Consider the following 17,124-nt stretch of genomic DNA (forward strand, 5'->3'; position numbering starts at 1 on the left):
GGGGCGTTGACCCCCGGAACTCTCTCCAGGTAAACTCCAGGTACTCCAGGTGATCCGTTTATCAATATGTTAAGAGGAACATCTGTAGTTCTGTTCCCAGACTGAATGAAGTAGGTTTTGTTAATATTGAGAGTAAGTTTGTTAATTATCCAGGTAGATATTTTCTGTAATTTTGTATTTACAGTATTGGCTAGTATGACTGGGCTTGGGTGAGAGAAGACGTATGTAGTGTCATCTGCAAATAGTGTGGGTTTGAGTAGTTGCGATGCATCTGGTAGGTCGTTTATGTAAATGAGAAAGAGAAGAGGGCCATATATATTAAGTTGGATGAGGCTAAATCAAATTGCGCTTGTTATAATAAGGTTAGGTAAGTTTTCTAAGATTCATTTAGCACAAAATTATTAATTTTTACATTAACATAAATAAAAAATGCTTTTAAACGTATAAAAATTGACCAATTTTACCTAATGTATATATATTCTAAACCTGTATTCCCTGGAAAATCCTAGAGGGACTAGTACCGAACTTGCACACGAAAATCACTCACTACGAAAGCAAAAGACTTGGCAGACGATGCACCATCCCCCCAATGAAAAGCAGGGGTGTCACTAGCACGTTAAGAGACCATACAATAAGTGTCAGGGGCCCGAGACTGTTCAACTGCCTCCCAGCACACATAAGGGGGATTACCAACAGACCCCTGGCAGTCTTCAAGCTGGCACTGGACAAGCACCTAAAGTCAGTTCCTGATCAGCCGGGCTGTGGCTCGTACGTTGGTTTGCGTGCAGCCAGCAGCAACAGCCTGGTTGATCAGGCGCTGATCCACCAGGAGGCCTGGTCACAGACCGGGCCGCGGGGGCGTTGACCCCCGAAACTCTCTCCAGGTAAACTCCAGGTAATATATATATATATATATATATATATATATATATATATATATATATATACACATATATATATATATACATATATATATATATATATATATATATATATATATATATATTATCACACCGGCCGATTCCCACCAAGACAGGGTGGCCCGAAAAAGAAAAACTTTCACCATCATTCAATCCATCACTGTCTTGCCAGAAGGGTGCTTTACACTACAGTTTTTAAACTGCAACATTAACACCCCTCCTTCAGAGTGCAGGCACTGTACTTCCCATCTCCAGGACTCAAGTCCGGCCTGCCGGTTTCCCTGAACCCCTTCATAAATGTTACTTTGCTCACACTCCAGCAGCACGTCAAGTATTAAAAACCATTTGTCTCCATTCACTCCTATCAAACACGCTCACGCGTGGAGAGAGTTCCGGGGGTCAACGCCCCCGCGGCCCGGTCTGTGACAAGGCCTCCTGGTGGATCAGAACCTGATCAACCAGGCTGTTACTGCTGGCTGCATGCAAACCAACGTACGAGCCACAGCCCGGCTGGCCAGGAACCGACTTTAGGTGCTTGTCCAGTGCCAGCTTGAAGACTGCCAGGGGTCTATTGGTAATCCCCCTTATGTATGCTGGGAGGCAGTTGAACAGTCTCGGGCCCCTGACACTTTTGTATGGTCTCTTAACGTGCTAGTGACACCCCTGCTTTTCATTGGGGGGATGTTGCATCGTCTGCCAAGTCTTTTGCTTTCGTAGTGAGTGATTTTTGTGTGCAAGTTGGGTACTAGTCCCTCTAGGATTTTCCAGGTGTATATAATCATGTATCTCTCCCGCCTGCGTTCCAGGGAGTACAGGTTCAGGAACCTCAAGCGCTCCCAGTAATTGAGGTGTTTTATCTCCGTTATGCGCGCCGTGAAAGTTCTCTGTACATTTTCTAGGTCAGCAATTTCACCTGCCTTGAAAGGTGCTGTTAGTGTGCAGCAATATTCCAGCCTAGATAGAACAAGTGACCTGAAGAGTGTCATCATGGGCTTGGCATCCCTAGTTTTGAAGGTTCTCATTATCCATCCTGTCATTTTTCTCACATGCGATTGATACAATGTTATGGTCTTTGAAGGTGAGATCCTCTGACATTACTCCCAGGTCTTTTACATTAGTTTTTCACTCTATTGTGTGGTTGGAATTTGATTTATAATCCGATATAGTTTTAATTTCCTCACGTTTTCCATATATAATATATTTATATTTATTTATTTATTTGTTTGCTTATTTATTTAGTTTTTTAATATAATACAGAGTTTTTTTTAACTAACATAAAGGTAAAATAAGAATGAGATAAGAGTGGAGGTGAGGTAATGAGTGTAGTGTTGCTGCTGCTGCTGCTGCTGCTGCTGCTGAGAGAAGAACAACAAACATGTCTACTGGCATCAAGCTTCCTCCCTGTCCTCCATCACTTAAGCCTCTACAACACTATATTAAGCTCGCTAATGACTATGACAAGAGGGAACCTGTCGTCTCATACTGGGGTGAGATTCTCATCATACTGGAGTATAATTCTCCTCATACCGGGGTGTGATTCTCGTCATATTGAAGTGTAATTATCATCATTATGGAATATAATTGTCATCATACTTGGGTGAGTCTCACCATACTGGAGTGTAATTATCATCGTACTGGAGTGTAATTCCCATCTTACTGGGGTATGATTCTCGTCATACTGGAGTATAATTCTCATCATACTGGGCTGTGATCCTCATACTGGCATATAATTCTCTTATTGGGGTGTGATTCTCATTATACTGGGCCGCGAGTCTCATCATACTGGGCTGCGAGCCTCGTTGTACTGGGCCGCGAGCCTCGTCGTACTGAGCCATGAGCCTCGTCGTACTTGGCTGCGAGCCTCGTTGTACTGGGCTGCGAGCCTCGTCGTACTGGGCTGCGAGCCTCGTCATACTGGACTGCGAGCCTTGTCGTACTGGGCCGCGAGCCTCGTCGTACTGGGCCGCGAGCCTTGTCGTACTGGGCCACGAGCCTCGTCGTACTGGGCCGCGAGCCTCGTCGTACTGGGCCGCGAGCCTCGTCGTACTGGGCCGCGAGCCTCGTCGTACTGGGCCGCGAGCCTCGTCGTACTGGGCCGCGAGCCTCGTCGTACTGGGCCGTGAGCCTCGTCGTACTGGGCCGCGAGCCTCGTCGTACTGGGCCGCGAGCCTTGTCGTACAGCAATACAATTCCCATCATACTCTGGTGTGATTCTCAACATGCTGGGGCAATTCGGATCACTTTTTTTGGGTTATCCTAGGTTCTCTACACATATGCTGATATGTATCATAATCTATGTAACTGTATTTGTGTATACCTGAATAAACTTACTTATACATTAGTAATGTCATAATGGGTCAAATCTCACATTATACTCTCTACCCATAATCTGCAGAAGGGTGTGTCTGGGGTGTCACACCATTCTCTCATTATTATGTGCAGGAATAGGCCAGGGATTGTGGGGGTGAGTGAGGATTGTAATGTGGGAATGTCCCAACCATTCTCTTCACCAGGGTTATGATCACTGTGAAAGGCTCTTAATCCTTCCTCACATCAAATCTGAATATGTACCTCCCATTCCTCAAGCACTGTGTAAACTCTACAGGTTTAGCTCTTCCCTGTGAACATAATAATGATGGCCTAATCATTTCTAGACGTGTGCCTTTCTAACATAGGATCACAACTTTCAAACGTGTTTGCTTTGATTGTGTTAGTTCTTGTGTGTGGTTACAAATTTCAGCACATTTCCCTATTCAAATTATGCAGCATGATCATAGCCTCCTCATTCTTTTGACTTTTTATAAAGTACAAGTTCAGTGTTTTGAACCTGCCTCTATCAGAACAGTTATTGACACAGAAGAGCAAGTCACAGTACTGTGGCTGGAACAAATGAGGAATAACCCTCACTTTGCAGAGGAAGGTTTAGACAACATTTTATTCTATCCTTGACCATTATGGAGTTTTGATACAGTGCATGGTTTTTCTCTATGCTTTTCCTGTGCACATACATCACAGTTCAGTGTTAGCATGCTTGGCTCTCATCTGAAAGGACTGAATTTCAATCCTGACTGAGGGCAAATGTTTTGACATGTACTGCCTTTGTTCAATAAATGGATACCCAGTGGTTAATCAACTTTTATGGGTTGCATCTCCTGGGAGGACCAAAGGACCCTAATGGAAATAAGCTCCATTGCTTGGCCTTCCTGGGTTACTCACCCTCCGAGGTTAATCTAAGTGCAGGCGGGTCCCGCTTATACAGCAGGTTAGGTTCTGGGATACTGCTGTAAAGCGAAAATCTCTGTAAAGTGAAATATAGCCTTTTTTCACTTTCAGGTGCACACAAGAGTCATATAACCTGTTAAAGTAAGTTTATTCTGGTATACACAATAAGTAGAAAAACTGCCAAGTGGTGCTATTCATGCAAATATATTGATTTGACTTTAAAAATAGACAAGACTTACTTGAGTAGACTAGGTTAAAAAGTAGGACTTGTCTAGTATGGACCTGAAAGTAATTTTTGAGTATGGCTTATACATAAATGTTTAATGATAACTCAAGATGCCTAAATTTTTTTTCCAGCACGACTTTATACATTACAGTCAGCCCTGAAACTAGATCGTAAGTCACCTGAAGCTCGAGCTCTCTTATCAGGACTGATGGATTACCTTGAAACCTTCAAGAAGGTAATTAGTTTTTATTTGTGTATAAGTTATTTGTTTATAAGCTATTTGTTTATAAGTATACAGTAGTCCCCCCCATATCTGTGGGGGATACATTCCAAGACCTACCATGGATAGTAGCAAATCCTATACCTTTGATAGTTTAATTGATAAAGTATGCACAATAAGTGGAGAATCAGCACTTTTTCACTGATGGTAAGTACTACACAGCTTCTCTTAATTAAGACTTTGAAGAACTGCCATTATAACTACTTTTTGTGCTTTGTGGTCATTAAGCCATGGTAAACAGCGGATAACTGAAAACCACAGAAACTGAATCCACGGTTATGGGTGTTCTACTTTATTTTGTTTATTTTTAGGTATGTCAATGATTTTCATGTATTGGTGAATGGTGTCCATGAAACCCTCTTCCAGTTTCAAAAATTTTATGCAACAAAATGATAACACATGAAAATGAAGTTTTCTGCATACTGTTGATGAACTAATGTGTACCTCTAGTGGCTCATAATACACTGAATCAGTATTCCAGTTCTTTCCATGTATTAGCCGATGTATCTGGTGTGACTTTTCTGATGCTATCATGAGTATTTTAATGTTGGCAACTAGTACAGTATCTGGAAAACAGTCCTTCACAAACCCCTTACAAGAAGCTTAAAGGTGTGCTACAAGGGAGTGTGGGGGACCATTTGATGTGGACATCATGAGATACTTCCAGGACAAATGTAGAAGCTTTAAGAAGAAACTCTTCAAGTATCTGCTAAGTACCAGATCAACCAGGCTGTGATGGATATGTGGATCAGGGGGCCACCAGTAGCAACAGCCTTGGCCAAGGGCCAGGCTCTGGAAGTTGGAAAACTCTCGAAACCCATCAAATCTAGCCTGGAGATGCATTGTATTGTTCTGAATCTTCAAACTAGGAGCATGTATAATTCTGTAGCATATTAGGGTACAGATTTTTCACAACAGGTAGCTCATGAAAGAAAAATGGGCCTTTTTACACTAACATGCATGAGTGCACACTAAACATTGAGCTATCATGTACGTGTTTGTGAGATTCATGTTGGATTTCAGACCCCCATATTTGCACTTTGTGCTAGTTAACTTCCAGACACTTAAAATGTGACTTCATCAGTGTATGAAATCTTGGATAATTGTCTGCCTCATCATTCAAGTCCAATGTGGAACATGCAACTTCATAATACTGAGATTTGTCATTAGGTTATAAGGGTCTGGACTAATTGTGCTGTGAAGAGTAGGGTTGACTTACAAAAATTAAGTGTGCTTTATGTAATTTTTTTTTATACAGTCTCCCACCTAGGCAGGGTGAAGAAAACTACAAAGTTCATCTTCTTCTTATATATAGTAATTTAAACAGGAGAAGGGGTTACTAGCCCCTTGTTCCTGGCATTTTAGTTGCCTCTTATGACATGCATGGCTTATGAAGGAAGGATTCTCCTTCACTTTCCCATGGATGTTTTTTTTTTTTATTAACACATCGGCAGTTTCCCATCAAGGTAGGGTGGCCAGAAAAGGAAAAATTCTCACCATCATTCACTCCAGTACTGTCTTGCCAGAGGTGCACTTAACTACAGTTATAAAACTGCAACATTAACACCCCTCCTTCAGGGTGCAGGCACTGTACTTCCCATCTCCAGGACTCTAGTTCAGCCTGCCTGTTTCCCTGAATCCCTTCATAAATATTACCCTGCTCACACTCCAACAGCACATCAAGTCCTAAAAGCCATTTGAATCCATTTGCTCCTATCTAACACGCTCATGCATGCTTGCTGGAAGTCCAAGCCCCTCGCACACAAAACCTCCTTTACCCCCTCCCTCCACCCTTTCCTAGGCCAACCTCTACCCCGCCTTCCCTCCCCTACAGATTTATACACTCTTAAAGTTATTCTATTTTGTTTCATCCTCTCTACATGTCTGAACCACCTCAGCTCTCTGGAAAATGGTTTTGGTAATCCCACACCTCTTCCTAATTTCCAAACTATGAATTCTCTGCATTATATTCACACCACACATGACCCTCAGACACGACATCTCCACTGCCTCCAGCCTTCTTCCTTGTTGCAACATTCACCACCTATGCTTCTCACCCACGTAAGAGCGTTGGTATAACTGTACTCTCATAAATTCCCCTCTTTGCTTCCATGGACAAAGTTCTTTGTTTCCACAGACTCCTCAGTGCACCACTCTCCTTTTTTCCCTCGTCAATTCTATGATTCACCTCATCTTTCATAGCCCCATCTGCTGACACTTCCACTCCTAAATATCTGTATACATTCACTTCCTCCATACTTTCTAGAATCTCATATCCAATCTTTTGTTACCTAATTGTTTTGTTATCCTCATCGCCTTACTCTTTCCCATATTCACTTTTTCCTTCTTTTACATATCTTACCAAACTCATCCACCAACCTCTGCAACTTCTCTTCAGAATCTCCCAAAAGCACAGTGTCATCAGCAAAGAGCAGCAGTGACAACTCCCACTTTGTTAGATTCTTTATCTTTTAACCCCACACCTCTTGCCAGCACCCGAGCATTCACTTCTCTTACAACTCCATCTATAAATATATTGAACAACCTTGGTATGTATGAAACATGTATGTATGAAACAAAGTATGTATGAAACATGTACCATTGAGGAAACCCAGAGGAAGATCAGATATAGAGAGCGTAGGAGATGGTACAGAAGAAGAAAACGGGTTATTGAACTGCTTAAAAACACACACATGCTACAACAGAGGAAAGATAGACTTAGCAGAGAGATCACTGAATTAGAGCAAAAACTTAGGATGTCATACCTCACAGAAGAAGTACAAAGGGAACAAAAGGCCATACAGGATATTGCAAGAAACCCAAAATATTTCTATTCCTACGCAAAATCCAAGCTGTAGAATTGGACCACTACTGAGAGGAGACTCGTATACTGGCGATGAACAGGAAATGAGTGAAATCCTAAAAGAACAGTATGAGTCGATGTTCAGCAACCCACTAAATGACAGCAAGGTAGAAAATGCAGAAATATTTTTCACTCCAGAAGAAGGCTGCACAGACCAACTAACTGACATTAGTACAAATCCCATAGATTTCGAAAAAGAAATGGAAAACATGCCCACTCACTCAGTACCTGGACCAGATTCATGGAATGCTCTATTTATAAAGAAGTGTAAAGTACCACTAGCACGAGCCCTCAGTATTCTTTGGAGAAAGAGCTTAGATCTAGGTGAAATACCGGAGGCCTTAACCCTTTGGGGGTTTCGGACGTACTAGTATGGCTTACGACCCAGGGTTTTTGGCGTACTAGTACACCTAAATTCTAGCGCCCTCAAATCTAGTGAGAGAAAGCTGGTACGCCTACATGTGAAAGAATGGGTCTGTGTGGTCAGCGTGCGCAGTATAAAAAAAATCCTGCAGCACACAGTGCGTAATGAGAAAACAAAAAAACTTTTACCGTGTTTTTGGATTAAAACAGCGACTTTGCACTGTATTTTCGTATTGTATTTATTGTTGTATTCTAGTTTTCTTGGTCTCATTTTATAGAATGGAAAACATATTACAGAAATTGAGGTGATTTTAACTGGTTTTACAATGAAAAGTACCTTGAAATTGAACTCAAAGTAGCAGAAATGTTCAATTTTTACCAAAGTTCAAAAGTAAACAAATCATGCCAAGCATCCAATACACGTCAACTGGTGAGTCTAATATTCGTTCACAAGTGCTCTGATATTATTTATACCATTTCTACACTAATGCAGTAGTCTGCATAACAGTAAATTTTCTATTTTTTGTTAGAATAAAAATTCAAAGTGGAAAGCCAAAGAAATATAAGAGGGGCCTGGGGATGTGACTAACGAACAGAGAACTTGTTATTTTAGTGCCAGGAATGTCTTTCTTGTTTATTCTGGACCCTATTTGGAAATTGGCATCTTTTGAAATTTGTGTGAAATTGGCAAAATTGCTAAATTCTGACTACTTATTGGATAGTTGAAATCGGTAAATGGGTGGTTTCTTGTACTCATTCGATAGAAAAGATGGAGTTCTAGCGAAATAGTTATGATTTTTGTCGACTAGTACACTGGAATTGGCCGAAAATAGGGCTCAAAGTGGGCAAAATCGCGGATGTGTAAACATCGTTGAGACTGCTAACTTCGCGAGAGCATAATTCCGTAAGTTTTCCATCAAATTTCATACTTTTGGTGTCATTATGATCGGGAAAAGATTCTCTATCTTTTCATAAGAAAAAATAATTTTTTTTTTTTTGAAATTTGGCCGACCCTGAGAACAAATCTCTGAGAGAAACTGCTGACTCCCAAAGGGTTAAAGAGTGCGAACATAGCTCCTTTACACAAGGGAGGCAGTAGAGCACTAGCTAAAAATTACAGACCAGTAGCCCTAACCTCTCACATCATAAAAATCTTTGAAAGAGTGATGAGACAGCAGGTTACAAATTTCATGGACCAGCACAGCCAACATAACCTGAACCAGCATGGTTTTAGAGCAGGACGATCATGTCTGCCACAGCTGCTGAACCATTATGACAGAATTACAGAGGCACTGGAAGACGACAAAAATGCAGATGTGATTTACGTACACAGATTTTGCAAAGGTGTTTGACAAATGCGATCATGGAGTGATAGCGCACAAAATGAAGGCCATGGGCATTACGGGGAAGGTAGGCAGATGGATTTTCAGTTTCCTAACACACAGAACACAAAAAGTAGTAGTGAACAGGGCAAGATCCAGCATCAGCGAGGTCTGAAGCTCAGTGCCCCAAGGCACTGTCCTGGCACCTCTGCTGTTCCTCATCCTCATAGCAGACATAGACAAAAACACCCGGCACACTTTTGTATCATTTGCAGATGACACTAAAATAAGCATGAAAGTCAGTACGGTAGAGGACACTGAAAAAGTACAGGAAGACATAAACAGGGTTTTCCAGTGGGCAGTGGAAAACAACATGACGTTCAATGGTGATAAGTTCCAGCTGCTTAGGTATGGAAAGAATGAAGAACTCAAAAGGAGCACTATATACAAAACTCAAGAGGGTCACCAAATAGAACGTAAGGAACACGTGAAAGACCTAGGAATAACTATGTCAGCGGACCTTTCTTTTAAAGACCATAACAAGACAAAGATCATGACAGCCAGGAAGATGACTGGGTGGGTATTGAGAACTTTCAAAAAAGGGAAACAATGTCGATGGTGACACCCTTCAAATCGCTAGTGCTCCCTCACTTAGAATATTGCTCAGTGCTGACGGCCCCGTTCAGGGCAGGAGAAATATCGGAGCTGGAACAAATAGAGATCATTTACGGCTCACATTGAGCCAGTAAAGCACCTAAACTACTGGGAACGCCTGCAAGTCTTGAACATGTGCTCATTGGAGCGGAGGAGAGGTAGGTACATGATAATAGTATATACCTGGAAGGTACTCGAGGGCTTGGTCCCAAATCTGCACACTGCCATAACAACATACTGGAGTGAGAGATATGGGAGGAAGTGTAAAATAAACCCAGTGAGGAGCAGGGGTGCAGTGGGGACAATAAGGGAACACTGTATCAACATCCAGGGTCCCAGACTTTTCAACATCTTACCAGAAGATATCAGAAACGCTGCTGGAACAAGTGTTGAAGCCTTCAAGAGGAAACTAGACAAGTATCTTCAGGTGCCAGATCAACCAGGCTGTGATGGATATGTGGGGCAGTGGGCCTGCAGCAGCAACAGCCTGGTTGACCAGGCGAGCACCAGACAAGTCTGGCCCATGGCCGGGCTCAGAGAGTAGATATACTCTCGAAATTCTTCAAAGGTATATCAAACTTATAAGGTATGGTGACATTACACATCCTTGTCTAAGGCCTACTTTTACTGGGAAATAATCTCCCTCTCTCCTACATACTCTAACCTGAGCCTCACTAACCTCGTAATAGCTCTTCACTGCTTTCAATAACCTACCTCCTGTTCTATATATTTGCAACATCTGCCACATTGCTCCCCTATCCACCCTGTTATATGCCTTTTCCAAATCCATAAGTGCCACGAAAACCTCTTTACCCTTATCTAAATACAGTGGACCCTCGACCAACAATATTAATCCGTTCCTGAGAGCTCATCGTTAATCGAAATTATCGTTAGTCGAGTTAATTTTCCCCATAAGAAATAATGGAAATCAAATTAATCCATGCAAGACACCCAAAAGTATTGAAAAAAAAAATTTACCACATGAAATATTAATTTTAATGCATACAAACTGAAGAAGACATGTATAATTACATGACACTTACCTTTATTGAAGATCTGGTGATGATTGATGGGATGGGAGGAGGGGAGAGTGTGGATGGTGTTAATGTTTAGAAGGGGAATCCCCTTCCATTAGGACTTGAGGTGTCAAGTCCTTTTCCGGGGTTACTTCCCTTCTTTTAATGCCACTAGGACCAGCTTGAGAGTCACTGGACCTCTGTCGCACAACATATCTGTCCATAGAGGCCTGTACCTCCCGTTCCTTTATGACATTCCTAAAGTGTTTCACAACATTGTCAGTGTCACAATTAAACACTTGTTCAGGTTTCAATTCTTCACTGTCTATGTACTCCTTGAATTCCTGCACATATTTTTCAGCTGATTTTTGGTCCAAACTGGCAGCCTCACCATGCCTTATCACACTATGTATGCCACTACGATTCTTAAATCTATCTAAAATCTGGAATTCATTACCTGTAAATATAAAAGAAACACTACCTGTTTATAAATTCAAGTCTCTTCTCAAAGATCACTTACTCACTCAAAACCAAATAAATACTGAATAACTGAACCTTATAAATTGTATATCCTATATGTTACTCACAATTATATCACACAGATGTTAAACCTAGGACCCAATCTAACTTTATTATTTTTTTAAATACACTACCTAACAGAATACTCCATTCGACTGAATGTACAGCAATGCAAGCAACCATATGACCTGTCTTTGTAATACTCATTTGTGCTTTATAGTTATCTGTTTACAATAATGTTTTATCACTGATTTCATCATTGCTTAGTTAATCTTAAGTTAATTTTAAGCCAGCCCGTAATGCTATGCATATAAGTGGCTTTGGCATGCTGCTCTTACCTGTATTTTTTTGTACCTCTGTATGTATGCTTAAATTACTAAATAAATAAATAAATAAATAAATAAGTAAATAAATAAACCAACCTTTGCTGGCCTTAAATTCACTCGCATCACCACTAGTTGCAGGCATTTTTCTAATTAAATCGTCATGCAGCTTCCTAGCCTTTTCACATATGATCGCTTGAGAGATGCTATCTCCTGCTATCTGTTTTTCGTTTATCCACACCAATAACAGTCTCTCAACATCTTCTATCACTTGCGATCTCAGTTTCGAAAACATAGTTGCACCTTTGGCAAGAACAGCTTCCTTGATTGCCGTTTTCTTGGCCACAATAGTAGCGATTGTTGATTGGGGTTTTGTGTACAACCTGGCCAGCTCGGAGACACGCACTCCACTTTCATACTTAGCAATAATCTCTTTCTTCATATCCATAGTAATTCTCACCCTTTTTGCTGTAGAGTTGGCACTAGAAGCTTTCTTGGGGCCCATGGTGACTTATTTTGCAGGTGCAGTCACTAAAAACGCTGTGATAATATGAAATGTTCCGATTGTGTGTTTGGATGGGACCGCGGTGGCTGGCTGGCTTGTAAACACTGGCCACAGGTGGACGCGTCTCAAACGGAATGAATCGTGTTGGTCAAATTTTTTTGCGCTAGTCGAGGCAAAATTTTTGCGTTAAAATGTATCGCTAGTCGGATTTAACGTTAGACGATGCCATCGTTGGTCGAGGGTCCACTGTACTGTTCACCTATGTGTTTCACTGTAAACACTTGATCTACACATCCCCTACCCTTCCTAAAGCCTCCTTGTTGATCTGCTATTCCTCTTTCTGTCATACTCTTAATTCTTTTAATAATAACTCTACCATACACTGTACCAGGTATACTCGACAGACTTATTCCCCTATAATTTTTGCACTCTTTTGTTCCCTTTGCCTTTATACAAAGGAACCATGCATGCTCTCTGCCAATCTCTAGGTACCTTACCCTCTTCCATTCATTTATTAAATAAAAGCACCAACCACTCCAAAACTATATCCCCACCTGCTTTTAACATTTCTATCTTTATCCCATCAATAGGTAAGTAATTATTCAGGTATGCACAAATACAGTTACATAGATTATCATACATAGCAGAATGTGTGTAGAGAACCTAGGATAACCCAAAAAAGTCAGAGTGACTTATTGCCATTGGGGTCCTTTTAATACCTTATTATTATACTATAAAAGAGATAATATCTTACTTTAATTTTATACAAAAGTATAATAATGAGCTATTTATATTTACATGTTTGTTAGCAAAAAAAATTCAAAAATCATTCTCCTTCCTTTGTCACTACATTCATTAGGCACCTGTTGACTCTTCTTGAACTGGTTCGTGTTATGACTGGCTTTGACATATACATTCAGTTTGTTCCATTCCTTTATTGCTGTGCAGTAAATGGTGTTTGAAGCCTGGCCAGTGACTGTGGGTACCACAAAGTTGTGCTCTCTTCCCCTAGTACTATGATTGCTTTGGCTTCCAGCCTTGACAAAATTGGCAGCAAGATATTCTGGACACTGTGAGCAATTTTATAAACTTTATTTAACCTCAGTTGTTTTACTCTGCCTTCAACATTCAGCACATCCATTTGTAATTCATCCTGGCCTACATGTTCTCTTGGACCCAGATCCAGGATGAATCTTACCATTTTATTCTGGGTGATTTGCAGTCTATCTTTCAGTTTTTTTGTCAAGGCAGAGTACTATGAAGAGCAAGCGTAGTCTATATGACATTGTATAAGGGTAAGACATGGTCTTGCGAGCCTCAGTAGAGGAACTTAAGTCTGGCATTCGCTTTCTTTTCTACACTGTTCCCTATCAATTCTCCTGACATGAATGGGTCAAAGGGGATTTTCAGATATTTTGCTAAGGAAACTGAAGTGATGGGTTCTCCATTACACCGGACATTAAAATTATTTGCCCTTAATAATAATAATTAATAATAATAATAATAATAATAATAATAATAATAATAATAATAATAATAATATCTTTATTTCTACAAGTACATGTACAAGTTATACAGGCCTAGCTGACATCAGTGACATACTACTACATAGAAAGCTGCTTGTTATGCAGAGCATTTCGGGCAAATTAGGTCAGTTTTTTCCCAGGATGTGACCCACACCAGTCGACTAACACCCAGATACCCTTTATTATTGATGGGTGAACATAGACAACTGGTGTAAGGAAACACGCCCAGTGTTTCCAACTGTTGTGGGGAATTGAACCCGGACTCTGTTTGTTTCGTGCCAAAGAGTATGGCTTCCGTTTTCCCGAGGTGTAACGATAGTTTGTTGTCTACTAACCACTTGCTGCAAGTCTCCAGTTCCAGTGTTATTACAATAGCTATATGTTGTGGGTCTTTACCTGACACTAACAGAGCACTGTCATCCACATACAGTAGGAGTTTGCACTTGACACTGATGGGCAAGTCGTTTACATAACATAGAAATAATAAGGAACCCAGAATACTACCTTGGGGAACTCCACATGCTATTGGCAGGGGTTCCGATTCTGTTTTGTTGATTTTATCCATTTGTTTCAAGTTGTTAAGATAGGACTTAAACCAGTCTACAGAATCTATGCCAATACACAAATAACCCGCACATAAAAGAGAGAAGCTTACGACGACGTTTTGGTCCGACTTGGACCATTTACAAAGTCACACAGTGTGACTTTGTAAATGGTCCAAGTCGGACCGAAATGTCGTCGTAAGCTTCTCTCTTTTATGTGCGGGTTATTTGTGTATCGTTCCAGTCACGGTATTGTGCCTTTTTTGTTATCTACGCCAATAGCTTGAAGTGTCTTACATGATATATTGTGGTTGACAGTATCGAAGGCCTTTTGCAAGTCTGTTACCATTCCTATGAGGTTCGCTATTGACATTTCAATTCTCATGTAATCCATCAGATTAATTAGGGAGGTGTCAGTTGAATAAGATGTCCTAAAGCCTGATTGGTAACTATGAAGAATGGTGGTGATGGGTGGAATAGTGAGGGTTGTGGATGGAGTAGTGATAATGGTGAGTGGAGTAGATATGGTGGTGGGTGGAGTAGTGAGGGTGGTGGGTGGAATAGTGAAGGTGGGTTCTTATTTAAAAACCCATAACAAAAAAATTGGGGTGGTTTTTGGGGGGCTGGAACGGATTAACGGCATTTAAATTAATTTCAGTGAGGGAAATTGATTTGATATACAGTGGACCCCCGGTTAACGAACTTTTTTCATTCCAGTAGTATGTTCAGGTGCCAGTACTGACCGAATTTTTTCCCATAACGAATATTGTGAAGTAGATTAGTCCATTTCAGACCCCCAAACATACACGTACAAACGCACTTACATAAATACACTTACATAATTGGTCGCATTTGGAGGTGATCGTTAAGTGGGGGTCCACTGTATGAGCAAATTAAGTTACGAGCTCGGTCACAGAACGAATTAAACTCGTAAGTAAAAGTACCACTGTATTTTTTTTTTTTTTTTTTTGTTGTGTATCTTTATATGTATATGCTTCTAAACTGTTGTGTTCTGAGCACCTCTGCAAAAACAGTGATTATTATGTGTGAGTGAGGTGAAAGTGTTGAATGATTATGAAAGTATTTTCTTTTTGGGGATTTTCTTTCTTTTTGGGTCACCCTGCCTTGGCAGGAGATGGCCGACTTGTTGAAAAAAAAAAAAAAAAAAACCTAGGTAGGAGACAGCTGATGAGGTAAAACACAAAATTTGTTTCTAAAATAGTTTCCAGTTTTCCTTGTACGATCACATCCTCACATCTGGCTATAAAAGCCAGACTAGTTCATAATTATCCAGGTAAATGATTTCTGGTCCAGTAATAAGTTGGCATTCAAATATAGTACTTCTATTTCCTCACCATGAGTGTTCGTTTCTCTTTGCTGGATCCTTAATCCATAGATATCTTCTTCCTTCAATGCACCAGCCATATCCCACTGAGGCAGGGATCCATAGATACATATGCACATAAATAGCATTCTTTACTTTCCTTTGATGTTGCATAATGTAAGGAATGAATAATTTAAACACGCATTGTTAAAAGTTTATTTTTCACTGGTTCTAACATTGCTTATTTATCTAATTTGTGTAAACCATTGATCAGTTGATAAGTTTTATGCTGGTTTTCAGGAAAATTCTGCCAATGAATCTGTAACAAATGATATTGCTGGCCAAGCTTTGGTAGAGAATGTAGCACATAAGCTCTTCATGTGGGCTGATGGTGAGGACCGTGCTGCTAGATTTAATAAGTGAGTATTTTCCTTTTAATTTCTTAACTCTGTTGGTGCCTGTGTCTGAGTATTGTGTGTTTGTGTTATTCAAAGACAGCCACTTAAAATTGCAAGGAAATGGTCATATTGAATTTGGTTATTTTGCTGGGCTTTTCATTTATCAGGTAAATAAAACAATGCTTATAAAGTTTCTGGTGTTTAATACATTTGAAAAGGTGTAATAGACAACAATATCTGAACTCAAACAATTGCTTGGGCACAGTTGTGCTGAATTTTTGACATTTTTACTACCAGGTATAATAAAACAACTTCATCTATCTTCCTGAGTCAGTGATGGATGTAACATAGTACCATCTGTTGAGCATTAGACTTGTATATTTAATTAAAGTGTTTATGTTAGAGTATTACTTAGAGAGCCGAGGATGTTGCAGTTTAGAGGATCGTTGAGTTGTGATGTCAGTGTACTTCAGAGAAGACAGTGATTGAATGAATGACAATGAAAGTGGTTTTCCTCTTATCAGGTCACCCTACCTTAGGGGAGATGGCCGTTGTATTAACATAGAAAGTGTCCTTGTATTACTTTTGGTAAGATAGTGTGCATTATATTATTTTCTGAATATTTTGGATGCTGTTAGTAATTTCTCACCTTTTGTATTTTATGGATCCTGTTGGTGAACGTTTCTAAACTCTTTCTCTGTACTTAACAGGAATGTTGTAAAAGTCTTCTATACAGCTGGCCTAATGTTTGATGTTTGTGAAGTATTTGGTGAGTTGACAGAAGAAGTTATATCTCAGAGGAAGTATGCCAAGTGGAAAGCCACCTACATTCACAACTGTCTGAAGAATGGGGAGACACCCATCCCAGGACCCATGGGAGGAGGTAAACCTTCTCTATAATTAGTGTCCTATCAATTTGTATATACTATATGAGTCATTCAGTATGCTTTCATTTCAGTGTTCTTGAAAATAATGTTTAAATTGCAGGTATATGCTGTTGAGTAACTAACATACTAATTTTGCATTATTCAGCATGATAAAATTCCAAGTTAGTATTACAAATTAAGAAACATTTAAGTGCCATGCTTTATTCATATTTTGAATTTAATATGAACAAGTAT

General features: G+C 40.2%; 1 protein-coding gene across 1 annotated transcript; it reads left to right on the top strand.

Moving 5' to 3' along the window:
• Window positions 1-2,237: 2,237 nt before the first annotated feature.
• LOC138852997 (vacuolar protein sorting-associated protein VTA1 homolog) lies at window positions 2,238-16,918 on the top strand. Its single transcript, XM_070087021.1, has 4 exons — window positions 2,238-2,407; window positions 4,500-4,603; window positions 15,906-16,024; window positions 16,714-16,918. Exons 1-4 carry the CDS (start codon window positions 2,296-2,298, stop codon window positions 16,901-16,903), a joined length of 525 nt encoding a protein of 174 aa, XP_069943122.1. The 5' UTR covers window positions 2,238-2,295; the 3' UTR covers window positions 16,904-16,918.
• Window positions 16,919-17,124: the final 206 nt, after the last annotated feature.

This window comes from Cherax quadricarinatus, chromosome 20 (genome assembly GCF_038502225.1).
Source record: "Cherax quadricarinatus isolate ZL_2023a chromosome 20, ASM3850222v1, whole genome shotgun sequence".
In the NCBI taxonomy this organism is placed as follows: Eukaryota; Metazoa; Arthropoda; class Malacostraca; order Decapoda; family Parastacidae; genus Cherax; species Cherax quadricarinatus.